General features: G+C 44.7%; 1 protein-coding gene across 1 annotated transcript in view; it reads left to right on the forward strand.

Annotated features, from left to right (window-relative positions):
• The first annotated feature begins 253 nt into the window (after nt 1-253).
• Nucleotides 254-18226, forward strand: part of ANXA13 (annexin A13) — a 52268-nt gene continuing 34295 nt past the window's right edge. The window contains exon 1 of the mRNA XM_067711341.1: nt 254-314. Within this exon, the coding sequence (XP_067567442.1) occupies nt 264-314 (51 nt within the window). The 5' untranslated portion in view covers nt 254-263. The remainder of the gene's footprint in view (nt 315-18226) is intronic.

Raw genomic sequence — 18226 nt, forward strand, 5'->3', positions numbered from 1 at the left:
GAGAAAGCTTTAGCCCTTTAGCTGTGAATAAGATATTCAACTTGCAAAGCCAACACTCGATTTATTAATAAATATTTTAGTTTTAAAAGATGGCCAACCAAGGCAGCGTGGGCAGGTTAAGATCATTTGTAGCTGCTGCCACTCCCTACCCATCCCCAACAATGTATTCAAATGCAATGCCAACGGTTACTTATTAAACTCAAGAGATATTATGCCCTGGGAAAACCATTATAAACTTGGTCTGTAGGAGAACTGATCTCTTAATGAAATACAGAACAACTATCTCTGGAAAAAAGAAAATGGGCAATCGCCATGTAAGTATTTATTGCTTTCGGGAATCAAACCAAGTTCTAATTTTGGTTAGCACGTGGAGAAATTTAAACTATGAAATCATGATTGATACTTTTATACTTTATCATTGTGATCACTCCTAATTGTTGGTTTTCACAACAGCAAACCATGCTTTCAAAATGCATTTGGAATATATTTTTTCTCCATTAGTCAGAAATCTCTTTGGAGGCGTGAAAGAGAAGTATTTAAAACAAGGTGGTAAACGGTGCTTGCAGAGAGCAAGCAGTTAAAATAGTATTTAAGGAATATATGACTAAAGATGTTAGTTTGCAGCAAAGCTGCACAAAGTTTCATAGACTGTGCCCATCGGTGTTTTGGGAATACAGGCTCATGTTGCAAATATCAGTAGATAAAGATACAAGTATTCTCATAAACCTATACAACTTGGATTGAAAGGTGAAAATATCCCAGTATTTTTTCTAAACAGCACCAAATGACCAGATATTTGCAAATACTCACGGAATGGATTTAATATTTTACTTTTCTTCTGAAATGTCTAGGCTCATGTGAATAGCATGTCTATAAACTATTAATGGCTAAAAACTGACAAAAATACTACCATTTGGAGCTAACTATGCATAAGGCAGGTCAGAGTTACATCTTGATTTTTTTTTTACAGTGAAAAAGGTATATTTAAAGCTATGGCAATAAGAATTTTAATAAGGTTTTGTTGCACCTAATGTGGCTTCCCACAGGAAGACGGATTTATTGTGTGTACACTAGGAGCAAAGAGAATAAAACTCCAAAATCTTCTGTAAACTAGAACTTTGTTAAAAAGATTTTCTCCTTTGCTCTAAATCAAACTTGTGCTCAGATGGTGGCAAACCTACAAGCATTTTCTTCAAAGAGGCATTATTTTTAAAATCATCTGTAAGTAGCATTTTCATACCAGCCAAGGTTACGAAGCTTCCATTTAGATTATCTTTCAGAGAAACTGAAACCTACTTTTAAAATACTTCTGATCCTGGAAAAATTTTTTTAAATAATAAAATAAAATACTTCTGATCCTGCCTGGGCTCCCTGGTGGTCCAGTGGTTTGGACTCCAAGCTTCCAGGGCAGGGGTCATGGGTTTGATCCCTGGTCAGGGAACTAAGATTCTGCAAGCCATGCAGCACAGCCAAAAGAAAAAAAAATTTTTTTAATAAATAAAATAAAATACTTGTGAACCATGCAGAGGACCTCAGGAAAAATCATTGGCTCCTGGTTTAGCAGCTTAAGAGAATGTTTTCACCCCTTGAAAGTCACCCCTTGAAAGAGGCAGCTGGCTTGTGTGAGTGGTCTAGCATTTTATGTATTTCTTTTTTGAATCCCCAGAGCCAATCTTACTCCCTGTCAGAAGGCAGGCAACCGTTGTACGAAGGGCAGGCCCAACCCTTGGCAGCCGTGCAGCCTCTCAGCCACCCATCAGGGAGTGGAGAGCCAGAGTTCCATCAGCCTGTAAGCACTTTATTTTCCCTCCAAATCATAGGTATGACCAGGCTTTCTCATGGGCCCATATTACTCACCAGTGACTTGTTATACTGGACCGTCTACAATCCTCTGGTCTGAAAATGTCACCATCAGGCACTACTTCCAGGCAGGGAAATTTTTCCCTAGAAAATGTTTGTTATAATATTTGCAGCTAAGGTAAAAATGTAATTTAGAAACTCAGCTTCCCTTCCCAACAGTGTCCGCTTAATGGTGTACTGGAACAGAGTACGTGATCTTACACCATGCCCCTGTGACATTGTAGAAAATATTAGTGGAATTTAACATGTGCATAAAGAATGAATATATTCTAAGACTGTGTTTCTAGGTGAGTAAATGCAAAACTTTTTTAAAGGACAAATTACTGCATTAGACAATGACTTGAATGTGTACAAACTTAAAACTACGATGCTTATAGTTTTAAAGCAACTACACAACCAAAACAAATTTGCAAACTAAATGCTAGTAAAATTCAAGTCCATGATGTGCAAAAGTATGTTATTGATTTAGTGTAACAGATAATGTTATTTTGCTGAGATTAAATGTAAAAATGGCGCAGATTGCTATAATGTGGTTTTTCTGAGTTGCAGCATGTCTAAAATACGATGCAGTGTGTGACTTCTTAGCTCTCCTGTCACGTTTCTCTATCCAAACTACTGAGAAACTTTTGTTTGTATGACTCCCTGTAAGACAATTGGGGCTTCTCTTGGCTAAAATGCAGGCTTTTTGTATTAAACCTCCCTCTGTTCTCTGTTCTTTCACCATGAGCTTGTAACAATTAAAGTACGGCTATTTGGCATGCTTTTTAAATAGAAACACAAATGCAGGCATTGAAGTCACGTGCTAGCCCCTGCTCATCCTCATGATACAGTATGCTTTATGTTTGTTTTTATATATTAGTTATTATCAGCACTAAAGACACTATATAAAAAGCCTACTAGGAAGGTTGAATTCCCAAAAATATGTCCACAAACCAGAGTCCACAGATAACTGTTTGACAGATACTGCTCTAAAGCCAATAGAATGTTGGCCAGGAAATTACATTTTCCAAGGTACTCTGATATGGAATCCTAGCCAATTCTGAAAACTGAAAAATTACTTTTTTTTCGCTTTCCTCCAATCCTTTTGCCATCATTTTTTGAACTCAAGACATAGTGTTTGTGCCTAACCTATTTGGAGCAGTAATAACGGATACTTGGATATTATCATTTGCTGAAACACAGTGTTCAGAGTTTGCTTAGCCTGGAGGCCATGTCCCTGTGCTCAGTGAGCTCTGTGCAGAGACAGAAAAATAGATCCACAGGAAAAAAGCTTAGGTTCAGCCAGATGACTCTCCTATTCTACTGTGTGAATTGTTTTCAAGAGAATCACCATCTAGAGGAAAATAGAATATTGACACAAAGAGTGAGATGACTTTGCCATAAGAGTGTGGCTATAGGTAGCAGAGTCATAGACAGGAAGTAAGATCTAGGGGTAGCATGGATAAATGTGGAAATAATCACAAACTCAAGAGGACTGTTGATTTCTGGAAATTGTTTTCCAGACTACTGCACAGGTGCTAGAAAGGACTGCTGCCTTGTTACTCATAGTATGGACCCTGGGCTAGCAGCAACATCCACGTGGCCTGGGTGCTTTTAGAAATGCAGAATCTCAGGCCCACTCAGACCTACTGAATCAGAATCTACATTTTAACAAGATCCTCAAGTGATTCCCATGCACGTTAAAGTCTGAGAAGCAATGGACTGGGGAACAAGTTCTTAAACTTGGCTGGGTGTTGGAGTCACCTGGGGAGTTCTAAAAACCACTGATGCCTGAGTCCCACCCCTAGAGAGTCTGAATTAATTAGCCTGGTCGTTGGCCTGGGCATTGGGATTTCTAAATGCTCCTCAGGTGATGCTAACGAGCACAGAGTTTGAGAAACAGTGAACTGCACACCACGATCTGGACAAGACTAGCTCAGCACAACGCTGATGTCATTCTGAGGGTCGGTAAATGAAAACCAACTTGTAAATGTTAGAACATCTGCTCAGCGATCTGCCACAGTGTTTGTCAACATGCCACGTTTATGACTCACTTGTGGTAATATTTAGCCAACACAAATATTGTCTGAAATGGAGACTAGTTTGGGACTTGTAGCAGGAGTTCTGAACCAGCAAGTTCAGAAGAAGGTGGATCAGGAATACCTGGGAGCTACATGACAGGTGGGGACCAGGTCCAGATTCCTGAGAAAAGAAGGGAGCCTCTAGAGACAGGTGAGAATGCGTTTGGGAATTTGAGACAAAAGTAAGCACGTCTTGGGGCTTCCCTGGCGCAGTGGTTGGGGGTCCGCCTGCCGATGCAGGGGACACAGGTTCGTGCCCCGGTCCAGGAGGATCCCACGTGCCGCGGAGCGGCTGGGCCCGTGAGCCGTGGCCGCTGAGCCTGCGCGTGCGGAGCCTGTGCTCCGCGGCGGAAGAGGCCACAGCAGTGAGAGGCCCGCGTATTGCAAATAAATAAATAAATAAATAAAAGAAGTAAGCACAGCTTTAACCAAGAGTGTACACTCAACTGTGATCCTCAAACTCAAAGAATCGCAGTGAACCCCAAGCAGAAACCAGCCTAGACCATGCAGTAATATCTCTCCTATCAGGAAACCTTTTGTCCCGGAAAGTTAGTCCTTCATATTACCACTATCCATAAGAGGAAACAAAAATGGCTTCTGATGTGAAAACATGACGTGCACTAAAGCATACCTTCTCTATTTAATGACAACTCACCCACTTAAAGTCTAGCTACATTTTTTGGCACAATTACACGATCTGGGCTGTGGAGATTTCTTGGCTATAATAGATTAAAAGCAGTCATTTTAAAGAGGTGGGGGGAAAAGGCTGGCAAGGACAAAACCACTGACAGAAGGAAGAACATGCAAACTGAAAACTTGACCCAAGAACTCTAGTTATAGGAACCCAGGGTCACTTCGTGTAGGGGATGGATTCCAGCGTATCCCAGCACACCTGGGCAACTCTGCTCTACAGCTCAGCAACGTGAATCCAAAGGCCCAGCAAAGATGGGCACCACTGTAGGTTTAAAGGGGCCTTTTGAAATGATGAAGATGATGGTAATAACAGACATTTTTCAAGTGCTTGCTAGACTGCGCAGTTCTGAGAGCTGTGGTCCTAACGTAGAAGCATGGGTCTACTATCAGGTATTCCTCAGTGCAATAGTCCCAAATGTGGCCCCCAGACCAGCATCATCTAGTATCGCCTAGGCTTTTGTTAGGATTGCAAATGATCAGCTCCCCACCCCCAGATCTACTGAATCAGAAACTCTGGGGGTAGTGCCCAGCAATTGCTGCTGAAAAAGCCCTCCAGGAGATTCTGATGTTCCCTAGTGTTTGAGAACCAGCGTTGAAGCAAAAACCTCCCACAGGCCTCACTAGAGCTGTGCCCTCGCTCTGACCACGAACCATCCCCACCCCTCAGCCTGCCCACATGCCCTGACCATGGCATTTCAAGCCTTCTTAGCACCATGCCCTCCTCCTGGGCTTCTTATACCAAATGCAACCCAGAGAACTACCCCTTCCTGCTCCTTCCTCCACCCCAGACCAGGCCGCACACTCTCCTGCCTCCCATCTCAGAGCTGCACAGTGAACTGGCGGCAGAAATGCAGGGAGCCACTCTCCGTCCTCTCAGCCAGCTCGACATACTCTTTTAGAGAAACTACCAGAATCCAGGTGCTGTTTGAGGCTCTGGAGATAAAAAGAGGAATAAGATAAATGACCACAGTCCATGCCCTCAAAATAGCTCACAGTCTGGTCAGGAGGCACACAAATAAATAATTATAATGACGTGCGGTGGACACACTAATAGAAACGTGTCCATGGTAACAAGGTTCAAAAGTTGGACATGGGCTTCCCTGGTGGCGCAGTGGTTGAGAGTCCGCCTGCCGATGCAGGGGACGCGGGTTCGTGCCGCGGTCCAGGAAGATCCCACATGCCGCGGAGTGGCTGGCCCCGTGAGCCATGGCCACTGAGCCTGCGCGTCTAGAGCCTGTGCTCCGCAACGAGAGAGGCCACAACAGTGAGAGGCCCACATACCGCCAAAAAAAAAAAAAAAGTTGGACAGAGGAGGGAATGATGCCCTGTGGGAGAAGTGAGAGTAGAATAGGGTTTCTAGAGTGGAGAAAGGCATTCTTTGTAATGCAGGAGCACAGACAGGTCCAGGAAGGCTGGTGCTGCTGGTGAGTTGAGCTCTAGCCCTGCCAAAGCACTCAGCACATCATACAGCAATTGCCTGGGCAGCTGCTACCCTGTCCCCCAGGCTGTGAGCTTCTGGGGGCAGACACTGTGTCTTACTCACCGCTGTAGCTCTGGGGCTTGACACATAACAGGCGTTCCATACATATTTTTGATAGAAAGATCGATGAGCAGGGACAGAGACAGGAGACAAGACTAGACAGGAGCACAGGGTTGAGACCCGAAGTCCCTTGCATGCCATGCAATGTATATTGGTTTCCTAGGGCTGCTGTGCAAACTACCACAAACTGGGGTGCTTCAAACAATGGAAATTTATTCTCTCAAAGTTCTAGAGTCTAGGGACTTTGAAATCAGCACGTTAGCAGGGCCACACTCCCTCTGAAGGCTCTAGGGAAGAATCCTTTCTTGCCTCTTTCAGACTCTGGTGGCCCTGGGGCACTGCATTCCTTGGCTCCTGGCAGGATAACCCTAATTTCTGCCTCCATCTTCACAGGGCCTTCTTCCCTATGTGTCTCTATGCTTTCTCCTCTTCTTCTAAGGACACCAGTCATTGGCATTAGGACCCTCCCTAAGTCCAGAATGAGCTCATCTTTCTTTTGTTTTAAACCACCTGTAGAGGTTTGGCGTTCTTTTCCTTATTTATTTATTTATCTTTGGCTGCATTGGGTCTTTGTTGCTGCGCGTGGGCTTTCTCTAGTTGCCTCTAGCGGGGGCTACTCTTCGTTGCAGTGCATGGGCTTCTCATTGCAGTGGCTTCTCTTGTTGTGGAGCACAGGCTCTAGGCGCGCGGGCTTCAGTAGTTGTGGCACGTGGGCTCAATAGTTGTGGCTCAGAGGTTCAGTAGTTGTGGCGCATGGGCTTAGTTGCTCTGCGGCATGTGAGATCTTCCTGGACCAGGGCTCGAACCCGTGACCCCTGCATTGGCCGGTGGATTCTTAACCACTGTGCCACCAGGGAAGTCCTGAGCTCATCTTGAGATCCTTAACTAATTACATCTGCAAAGGCTCTACTTCCAAATAAGGTCACATTCTGAGGTTCTGAGTAGACATGAATAGGGGACACTATTCAACCCATTACACCAAGGAAATTGCACTTTATTGCCTTAAGCTAGTAGTGGTTTTTAAACTTTGCACAACAGATTCCTTTGGAAGGCTTATTTAAACAGAGAGCTGGGCCCCATCAGCAGAGCATCTGATTCAGTAGACACTCTATGGTGGGGCCTGAGAATCTGTAACTCTGACAAGTTCCCTGGTGATGCTGATGCTGCCGGTCTAGGCACCACATTTTGAGAACCACTACCTTAGGCAGTAGAGAAGCCCTAATCGATCTCAGACAAGGGAATGACAAGGTAAGCACTGCCCTTTGGATGGACCATGCTGGAAGCTGGTGGAGAAAGGTCTGGAGAGAAACATGACCAAAGGCAAGTAAAGCACTTGAAAGTCAGCACTTCCAAGTAAAGCACTTGAAAGCCTGGAGAAAGATGATGAACCCCTGCCCCCAACTAAAACAGTGACGATGGGATTGGAGAGACAAGGACAGACTGGAGGGTCAAATCGACATAACTGGCTGACTGACAGGATATGGGAGGTGAGGGACAAGAAAGACTACAGAGGGGCTCCAAGGTAACTGGCTTGTGCACGCAAGTGGATGATGGTGACGCACCCGGGGGATGAGGCAAAGTTTGCAAGGTGAGAGGATGAGTTTGGTTTGGGGATCTGTTGAGTTTGAGATTTCTGTGTTCCACCTGGGTTTAATGCCTAGCAGGTAGCTGGATCTGGAACTCAAGAGAGAAGTCTGGGATTGAGGTAATTTGTGTGTATAAATTCTGTTTTTTTGTCTGTTTTATCTTTAAGTTAGTATGTATTTGTTCACAGACTACGGGACTCACAGTGGCTTAAATAACAAAGACTTTTTTTTTTTAACATCTTTATTGGGGTATAATTGCTTTACAATGGTGTGTTAGTTTCTGCTTTATAACAAAGTGAATCAGTTATACATATACATATGTTCCCATATCTCTTCCCTCTTGTGTCTCCCTCCCTCCCACCCTCCCTATCCCACCCCTTAATGATTAACCCTAACAGGAATCTGAAAGGAGGGCACTCTAGGGCTGGTTCAGCAGTTCAGTCACGTCATTAAGGACTCAGGCTATGTCTGCCTTTCCATTCTGCCACCCTTGAGGTACTGGCAACATCTCCCCTCCTGGATGCAAGATAATGGCCATGTGTGTGTTCAAGTTAGTAATCTCACATGATAGGGTCACAAGGAGGAAGGAAGGGGATGGAGAAAAAAAATATCTTTCTCCTCCTGTACCAGTCCCCTATCAGTAAGGAACATCTTTTGGGAACGCCCAGGCAGACGTCCCTTTCTATCTCATTGGCCACAATTGGTCAAAAGCCCATCCTCGACCAATCACTGGCAAAGGTGAAGGGGATAGTGATGGACCATGATTCATCTCCAGGGCTGGGGAAATCATCTTGTCAGCTAGCGTTCTTTCCTCTCTTTCTCTCTCTCTCACACACTCTTTTTCTTTCCATGTCTTAGCCTTATTCTCTCCTACTGAAAATGAACTTTTTCTTTTCAATGATGGGGGAGGCAAAAGGAGTTGATGAGAGGGAGGCCTGGCCACAGGTAGTTCAGGCACCACAGAGAGTCCCATGGCCTCACGTAACTCCAGATTAACCACCCCAAGGAAATGAGTTTTCTCTAAGCATCTATACATACAATGCCAGGGAAAATTCTGATTGGCTGAGGTATATGCCTACCTCTTTGAATATCACTGTGGCCAAGGTTGACCTTACCTATCGTTAGGGATGGGCAACATTGCTTTATCAGTATTGCTTTCTTATAACTATTGTTTTTATTAATGTTACTACTTCAATGACTATGACTACTATTGGATGGACTGAAATAGAAAGAGAATGAAGATTTGAAGATCAGATGGGAAGGCAGTAAACTAATTCACCCTTTCAGTGATGGAGGTTTGGATTGTGGCGGGAATGAAAAGGAAGATAAAAATGTTAAGAAGAATTTTAAAGAAATAATTAATAAGTTTGGATCCAATGCATATTGCAACTCTCTTACCAGGGGAAGAATAACATTCATTGTTTTGATTCTGGAGGAGACAAAAACTTGCTCAAAGCAAATTTAGCTCTTTCACCTTGTTTCCTTTTCAGCAAATCTGAACTTGTTCACATACTGTTGGTTATGTCCTACTACACGGCACTATTCCATGCTGTAACGGCTCAGCTCAGCCCCCAATATTTTCACTTTTCAATTCCATCTGCCCAGTTATCATTGACTCTGGAGGATGCCAGAGTACACTAGCTTCCTTTCTTCCTGTAAGCAATGAATCCCAAGTTCATACTTTCAGTGAATTGGCAAAAAACAAAAGAAAAGAAAAGAAAAAAAAAAACCAGCCTTTGGCAAAGAAGAAGGAAATGGATAATTCTTTTCCAATGAGAAAAGTGCTTCATTTTTCATAACTCTTGAAGGCATGGTTCCTTTCACAGTTGAGAAATAGTCGTCACCTCCCCATCACCACCTTTCCCTCAACTTTTGTTGAGGCAGTACAGCAGTCATTGGATATCTAGAGGTGTAACCCTCTTCAGAGGTCTCTAACGCCCCAAACAATCAGTGGACAACCTCAAAGCAGACATTTTCCCCAGGACACAAAGTCTGGTTTCAAGACAATGCATGTTATTCTGCCTCTAGAAGAAATTCTGAGTTGTCCAGCCCAACACAGTACTGAAGGGCCCCCAAGAATGAGCCAACTGGGGCTGCCAGTGAGGATGTGATGCAGACAAAGAGGCAGGGGGTGATGACAGACTTCTCCCTTTGGACCCACTTTAACTCAAATTCTTCCTCCTAGTTACCTTATCCCACTACTCATCTTTCAGATTTGTCATCTGGGTTCCTTTGAAATCAAATCAAAGAGAGAAAGACACCATGGTCCGCTTCTAATCCTCCCTTTTAGGTAACCACAGCGATGCGTTCTTTGTGACTGGGGACCTTGCTTTAGTCAGTACCTATGTACCATTTACCACTAGAAGCTCAACCTTCTCAACACCTTCAAGTAACATGTTGACAGAACTGTTATAGCCATTAGATCAGGGCTGTAGACCCTTCACATATCAGATTTTAGCACTATTGGCACTTGCAACCAGATAATTCTTTGCTGTGAGGGGCTGTTCTGTGCCCTGTGGGATGTTTAGCAGAATCCTCGGCCTCTATGACTGGACACCACTAACACTCCCCTATTTGTGACAAGCAAAAATGTCTCTGGACATTGCCAAATGTCCTCAGGGAGGCAAATAGCTCCTGGTTGGTTGAGATCCACTTCATGAGACACAGACCTTAAATGGGAAAGCGGGGCTAGTGGGCAGATGTCCCCATAATGTCTTTATCTGGCTGAATTTCCACCAGCGATGATGCATCCCTGCCCCTCTGGTCTAGGCTCTCCCTCACACTGATTTGCCTCTCTTGTCACAGGGTAAGAGCCAACGCATCTTGAAGCTTGACCCTTGTCCTCCTGTTGATGACAATGGCAGCTGAGAGGTGGTGGTTTTCCCCCAAAAGGCTGTTAGCTCATAAGTTCTGATGGCCAGAATGCAAAGGGCCTCCCTGCAGAAATACCCAGTAACAGGGCTGCTAAGCTACTGGTTTTCCTGCCTAGATGAACAGTGCTCATCTGGAAAGACATAATCATGAGTGAAATAACCAGGAGTCAATTTGCTCACCTCTCCTCTGGGTGTAGCCCCCAAAAGGGCTGCCCCAATAAATCGCCCTCTACCAGAGCTCAGGGCGTGGTAGGCCCATCACATTGTTTGCATTTCTGAGCGTACTGCCAATAACTTTGGAAACAACGGTACCCACCACCTTGAAGAGTCTTAAGTCCACATGTCCTTAAGGTCAGGTCTCAACCCCATAGTCACCTTTGATGGTAAATATCACATTGACATGTATAACCCAGACAGCATAGCCTAAGGAAACTTGTCTCTCTGGAAAATGACCTAACTATACCAATCTTCATTAAAAGGTGTTCTTAAAATGCCAACATAAAAATAACCCCAAAATTTAGGAGAAAGATCACTTTTTTAATCTAAAAAGTTTCACTTATTTTTCAGAACACACAGCATATGTAAGCATATATCATATTGAGACCTGATCCAAGGGGATGTTTTGTCTATTTTCAGCCTTATTTGACGAATGATGCAAATATTTGTACCCATTTAGAATGACGGCCAAACTTTTCTTCCTTCTTTCCTCCCTTCCTTCCTTCCTTCCTTTCTTTCTTTCTTTCTTTCTTTCTTTCTGTCTTTCTGTCTTTCTTCCTACCACGTCCTCTTTATATATTCATCCATTGACAGACACATATGTTGTTTCCATATCTTGGCTATTGTGAATGATGCTGTAGTGAATCACACTGCCTTATTTTATCTTCCTAAGATGCTGCTGGGTACAGCAGGTATTAGTCCCAGTTTACAGAAAAGAAGCAGAAAATATGATTCTATTTGACTCAGAAGGAATATTGGGAGCAGAGTTTGACAATGACGCCTCTCCTGCACACACACTTTGCCCTGGGAGAGGCTGTCCCTTTTGCCTTGCAAATAGTGATAACTGGCCTTCATTTTTCATTTCACTTCCTATTTTCTCATCATCAAGAATATTTATTGATCCCATGGTCATGCAAGTGGTCCTCAGTTTCTCTGGTCAGCAGACAAGTCACAGGTCTCAACTGGTGTTTCTACTAAAAATACAGCATTCTAATAGTTGAAATGAGCTTTCTATCATTAAATTTTTTTAATAAATAATTTTGACAGGAACAAAAACATGGTTGATGAGAAGTCAATAGTAGAGTTTCTGTATCCAGACTGTGTAGGTTTGAATTCCATTACTTACTAGCTGTGTGACCTCAGGCAATTAATTAACCTCTCTGTGCTTTGATTTCCTCATCTGCAAAATAGGAGGTCATAATACCTACTTCATAGGGTTGCTGTGAGGACTATACGTAAATTGCTTGGACCAGTGCCTGGCACTTAGTAAGTGCGTAATATTCAGCTGTCATCCTCAATTTGAAGTGTTTCTCCCATAAATTTCTCTTAAACTCTTAGCTCCTGCTACTACTTCTCTACAAGTACAAAATCGTTTCTGATTTAGGAGAGAATTATGTAATCAGCTATTTTAAAGTTGCCACACAAGGCACCATGTCAGGCGCTCATTCGACACTCAGCAGGAATCAGGTCAAAAGGGAAGGAAGTAATAAAAATAACGCTGAGCCCTCCCCACATGCCAGCATCCTGCTCAGCACTTTTGATCCATATCCTTATAACAACCCACAAGAGATAGATACTATTATTACCATCTTTCAGACGGGAAAACAGAGACTTAGAAACGATAAGGAGAGAAATAGCATCACGCCAGATTCAAGGGTAGATATCTTGGAACAGGGGGGTTACCTGTGTGATCAGAAAGAAGTCTCTTTCCCAAAATGAACCTCAGTATCCCCAACTCTATACAAGGCGAGTTTAGCCCAAACGGCCAATGTTAACTAAAGTACCAGTAACTAGCATGGGGATGGTCATTGCTAACGCTGAGGAGAATACAGGCATGTCTGAGCCTCTCCCCAGCACGGCCTTCATTTTGCTCCTGTTTAATAAGAGCAGGCCATCACTTAGTTCTAATCCTGGCCCTCTTTCTACTCTCCCCAGCCCCCCTCCTGATTCCATGTCAGCTCAAGCAGTAGCCCTCTTTAGATCAGCGTACAGAGAGCCCTCTGCCCTCTGCTCCCCAGCATTTCCTCGGAGACTTCCCGTCTCAGAGTCTGGATACCAAGCAACCACTTTTAAATATTTACCGAGGAGACTGCAGTCAGACAAGCCTTCCGGGGAGCAAACAATCCAAATGCCACTCCCATTACATTTTGATATTATTTCAGAGTTTACAAATGACCCTTACATCCTTATGTCACCCAGCATCCCACCTCCTATGTGCCACCCACCATGTGCTTACTGTCATCCGGCACTGTGCTACTGCATCCCGGACACGACTGCATCCAAACTTCACACTACCCGTGAGCTGGTGCACCTCCACTGTGAAGAGGAGACGACAAAGGCTCGGGGAGGTGGGTCAGCTTGCCCTAGGTCCTACGACCAGCAAGAGGCAAAGCGTAACTGGACACAGTAGGTCTGACTCCCAAGTCCACATTGTGTCTTTATGTCACATTTAGATCAATCATGTTTGTTCTGCAGCGGCGCTGTGACAGGTCATAGTAAGCACACATGTACACAGACCCAGAAAGCATCGTGCTGTAGTCTCTCCCTGGAATATCCTTTCCCCCACCTCCACCCCTCCTCTTCCCCCTTTTTTTCTGCTTGCCTAACTCCTACTCATCTTTCAAGAACCAGCACACATGTCAACTTCTCCATAAAAATTCCTCTTTCTCCTCTCAGCTATTGGCAGCCAAAGTGCTTACCATATCATAACGCAATTGTCATTGATCTATTTCCATGTTGATTTCTCTGAGGACAGGGGCTACGACTCATAGACATTGAGTGCCCCCCTCACCTGGGGGAGTGCTTGCCACGCAAGAGATGTTCAGTACTTGTTTGTTGAAGGAAGAGGAGGGAAGAAAAAAAGGAGGTGGAAGGAGAAAAGGAAGAAGGAAAAGGGAAAAGAGAAGGGAGGAGAGGAAGCAGGGGAAAAGAGAGGAACTGTTCAGAGGATGGTCTAATTTGCCTGCTGTGTATTGCTTTTTAATGAATTCACGTGTCTCTCGTGGGACAGTATGTTCTTATTTTCCAGTTCTGATGTTATCCAAACAGAAGATGAGGTCACCTGATCAGGTCATTCCTACTGATGGGCAGGAGTGTATTTAAATACGGGTGTACTCAGGTTGGATGACCCACCTGGAAAATTTTGGTTACTATATAATGTATAGAGCAATGAGTTTGCAAACACATCCCTCAGCTAACTTTTTCACACACCCCTTCCCCAGAGTTTGCTGTGAGTTGGAGGCAGATTTCTTGAAACCCCCTTTCGATCTTAAGAGTTAAGCCTCCCTTGAACTGTGCTGGGTCAGAAGCCTTTGGGCAGGTGTCTGCCTGGGGGTATCAGATGCGGAGCCGCGCCTCTTCCTGGGCTGTTGATGTGCTGAAGCTGACACATCCCTGAGTCATTCCGGGTGTTTTCAACATTCTTTCTGCCCCGGTGACACTGCTTCCTAGGCTCCTAAAATTTCAGTTTATTTTCTCTGCATCCTCCCTCCAGAAAAAAATAGTTCATTCGTTTCCTTGTTTTAAACGCAAGAACATGAAAACACAGAAAAGTGACATGTAGACGCACTAGAAGGAAGAAAAAAACAGAAAAGCTCCCAGCGTAGTCATGCACCAGGCAGTGCCCTTTGTAGAGTTAGAGTATTGGTTTCATTTTGAGCCTGACACACCAGCTTGATGGCCAGCGCTGCACCCACCTTGTATCTCAATGGGACCCTCACACCCAGGGGTGCAAATTAGCACACTGGCCAGAATATGGTGTTGCGGTGTCAGCCCAGATCACCTGGACTCCACAGAGCCTGAATTTTTAACCATTTTACTGCCCTGGGTGAAATGCATGCCTGGATCCCAACTGCAGGCGATGAAAGAAAAACTGATCCTCACAGTGCCATTTACAAGGTGAAAACCCCTCAGGCGATATTCTGGAAAGGTCCTTACTGATCTGCCTTCAACAAATGTTGTTTACATTTATTGAGCACGTGCCCTCTGCTAGGCCTCATTTTAGATGTTTTGCATGAATGACTTCATTGAAACTCTCACAAGAGACCTATGAGATAGGGGGTATTATTATCCGCATTTTGCCATGAGGCAACCACAGCACAGAAAGGTTCCCAAACTTGCCCGAGGTCACAGAAGAAATAAGCAGTACCGCTGGGATTCAAATCTAGTCTGACGAGAAACCTATGTTCTTAAAGTTGACTATTATATCCTCGGTGGCTACCTATTATAAACATGGTGTCTGGGGCATTGCGAGATAGATAACAGATGGATAGATGGATAGATAGATAGATAAATAGATAGATGATAGAATCTCACAATATCAAGTTTGGAAGATGTCTGTTTATTTCTATATGTATACCTTCCAAATTTCTCAAGTCAAAATACGCAGAATCAAAACCCTAAATATCACTACAAGACAAAACCCAAGAGTTGGCCCAAAGGAGCAGAGGCAGGACAAGCTTGCCTGTGGTTCCTCTAAATATCTGGCACTGGAAATGTTATCTCACATAAGCCTCAGATCTCAGAAGGCAGACACTGCCCCCATTTTACAGATGAGGAAATGGTGGCCTAGACTTTAAATGGCCCAACTTTACATGACTGCTGAGGGGCAGGACCACATTCAAACTTAGATCCACGTGGGCTCAAACCCAGACTCTGTAATCATTTTTTTTTTTTTTTTTTGCTGTACGCGGGCCTCTCACTGTTGTGGTCTCTCCCGTTGCGGAGCACAGGCTTCAGACGCGCAGGCTCAGCGGCCATGGCTCACGGGCCCAGCCGCTCCGCGGCATGTGGGATTCTCCCGGACCGGGGCACGAACCCGTGTTCCCTGCATCGGCAGGCAGACTCTCAACCACTGCGCCACCAGAGAAGCCCTGTAATCATTTTTTATTAACATCTAACATGTCTTTTTTAATGTGTCTTCTGAGTGTCAATGAAAATGCTGTTTAAAAAAAACCAAATCAAAACAAAACCAAACCAAAAGAAGGAATGTTGCCCCCTCTCTTCTACACCTTGTAGTTGAGAGCAGGCGAACTATCCATTTATTTGTCTCAACCCTCTGTCCCCATCCTGGAGTCCCCTGCACCCCCGTGTTGTGTCTGACTCACGTTCCCGCAGACCTGCTTTATATGGAAGTTCTGTTCAGCGGCCTCAGGTTTCAAACACAAAATCTCCTGATGGGCAAACAGGCCCGAGGCCCCGAAGTCAGCTGCCTGGCCCACTAACAATGAACAATGGAGGTGGAATGTCCTCTCCGTGCATATTCCCGAGAAATTTGTTACCCAGATCATTGGAACAAGCCAAGGACACCCCTTGCATCAACACTGGCCATCGCTGATGAATGCATCCATTGTAGACACGGTCCCAGCCATGCCGAGGGGAAGATTCCTTCCACACAGACTGTTTTCTTTCTTTCTTTCCTTTTTAAATCATGTCACATGGTTCCTTCCCTCTGACATCAAATATCCTGCTGTTCCTAGGAACAAGCTGGAATTCTCTTCTGATAAGGAAAGCTAACCAACATGGCTAAGAGTCATTCATTTCTAGAAGGGGACGGTGACTTCAACCTGCACTGCTGAGGGCCATGCATCTGATATAGACTTCTACGCTGTATTATTTGTAAAGCAAAAAAAAAGAAAAAATTAAGTCTCAATATCATCTTTATTCCTAACATGGGGTTCAACACTCTCCCACTGCACCCCACGCCACCCCACCAGACATTACTATTATTTTGGACTAAAAGACATTTATTTTTACTCATTTTTTGGCCTTGGATAAACAAACTGGACATGTTCGGAGGGTACTTTTCCCATCCCTCCACTCTTATAACTCTATGATATTTGTATCATGGAACCATCTTGCTAAAACAGAGAGGGAATGTCATTTCATACCTGACAGTCAGACAGTCCTGGTTCGAGCCCTGGCTCCGATTCAGCTGTTACCCAGCCAGGTGATCTTAACCAAGTCTCCTCATGGCTTCTGCAAGCCCTGACAGCATCTTTGAGCAAATGAGGAAAAAGTATTCCTCTGGGGGAGAAGCAGCCCTGCCAGCACAGAGCTCGGCAAGTGTATCCCCAGCAGGACCCAGCTCCCACTGCCCTCAGGCCGGGCATAACCTGAACAGCCATTCACAAGTTCACAGCCATTCTCTTTTCCAACTTGTCAGTTGTGAAGTGGGATAGATAATAAGTCCACCAAACTCTTGTACCGATGAGGCTAAAATGACACACAGAATAGTTTATGAAGCCTGTCACGAGATTTCTGCAGCTCCAGTTTAACTCTACCTCACTTCCTAGGTCGCACCTAATACTCCTGATGAAAAGCAAAGACACAATTTTCTTCTTTGAGATTGCTACTTCCCACACTCCCACACCCAGAGAACCAGCCCTTTTAGAATGTGATCAAAAGGCAGGATGGGCTTGGTCAGTGTGCAGCCTGTGCAGCTGCACCGGGCCCCACGCTCAGAAAGGCCTTGCTCTTCGTTTAATGCTCTGATGTCACCATCTTGAAATTCTTAATTATTTTTGAACAAGGAGCCCTACACTTTCATTTTCCACTGAGCCCCACAAATTACGTCTCTGGTCCTCCCAACAAGCCTTCAGAAGCACCAGATAGCCTTCTTACAGCCCACAAAAGATTGGGAAAGGAACATGGGACACGCCATCGCTCTGCCGAACGTGAAGGCCCCAGTCATAATTAGAGTGTGAGGCAGGATGGTGCACGGGACCCAAGAGCATGAGCTTTAGGAGGGAGACTGAGCTGGTGCAGACCTGCATCCTGCAAGACCACAGACAAATTCCCTAACCTGCCTGAATCCAGGCTCCCCCCTCTGTAAAGCAGACAACAAATGCCTACTCTTCCCTGTGAATAATGAAGAAAGGTCTGTCAATGAAGAAGTTGTCTAGCACATGGCGGGCGCTCAACAAATGTGAGCCCCTCTCCCAGCTTGTTTCAGGAATGGATACTTCAAGATGGGCCAATGGACCACGTTCCAAAAGGCAGTGGGGTGATGGGGGCCCTGAGATCCCTTTGGCTCTTAAGATTATATGATTCTCCATTAACCAAAACCTAGAAGTCAGCCTTCCTCCAGTCCATAGTTATTCAACCTCAATCTCTCCCTCTCTCTTTCTCTCTCTCTCTCTCTCTCTCTCCATTTCCACCCTTCTTGTCTTTGCTTTGCTTCATTCTGAACCCATGCTTCCTTCATGTAGTGGACAGCATGGCTGCCAACAGCCCTAGACTCACACTCTGCTGGCTTAGCAAACCCAGCAGGGAGAGACATCTCTCTCTCAATATCTATATATCAACCCAGGGAAAACTCTAATTGACCCTGCTTGGATTACATCCCCACTCCTGAACCAGTCACTAGTGCCAGAGTGACAGGGTGTGTGTCCACCCAAG

Source organism: Pseudorca crassidens, chromosome 17 (assembly GCF_039906515.1).
Source record: "Pseudorca crassidens isolate mPseCra1 chromosome 17, mPseCra1.hap1, whole genome shotgun sequence".
Classification (NCBI taxonomy): Eukaryota; Metazoa; Chordata; class Mammalia; order Artiodactyla; family Delphinidae; genus Pseudorca; species Pseudorca crassidens.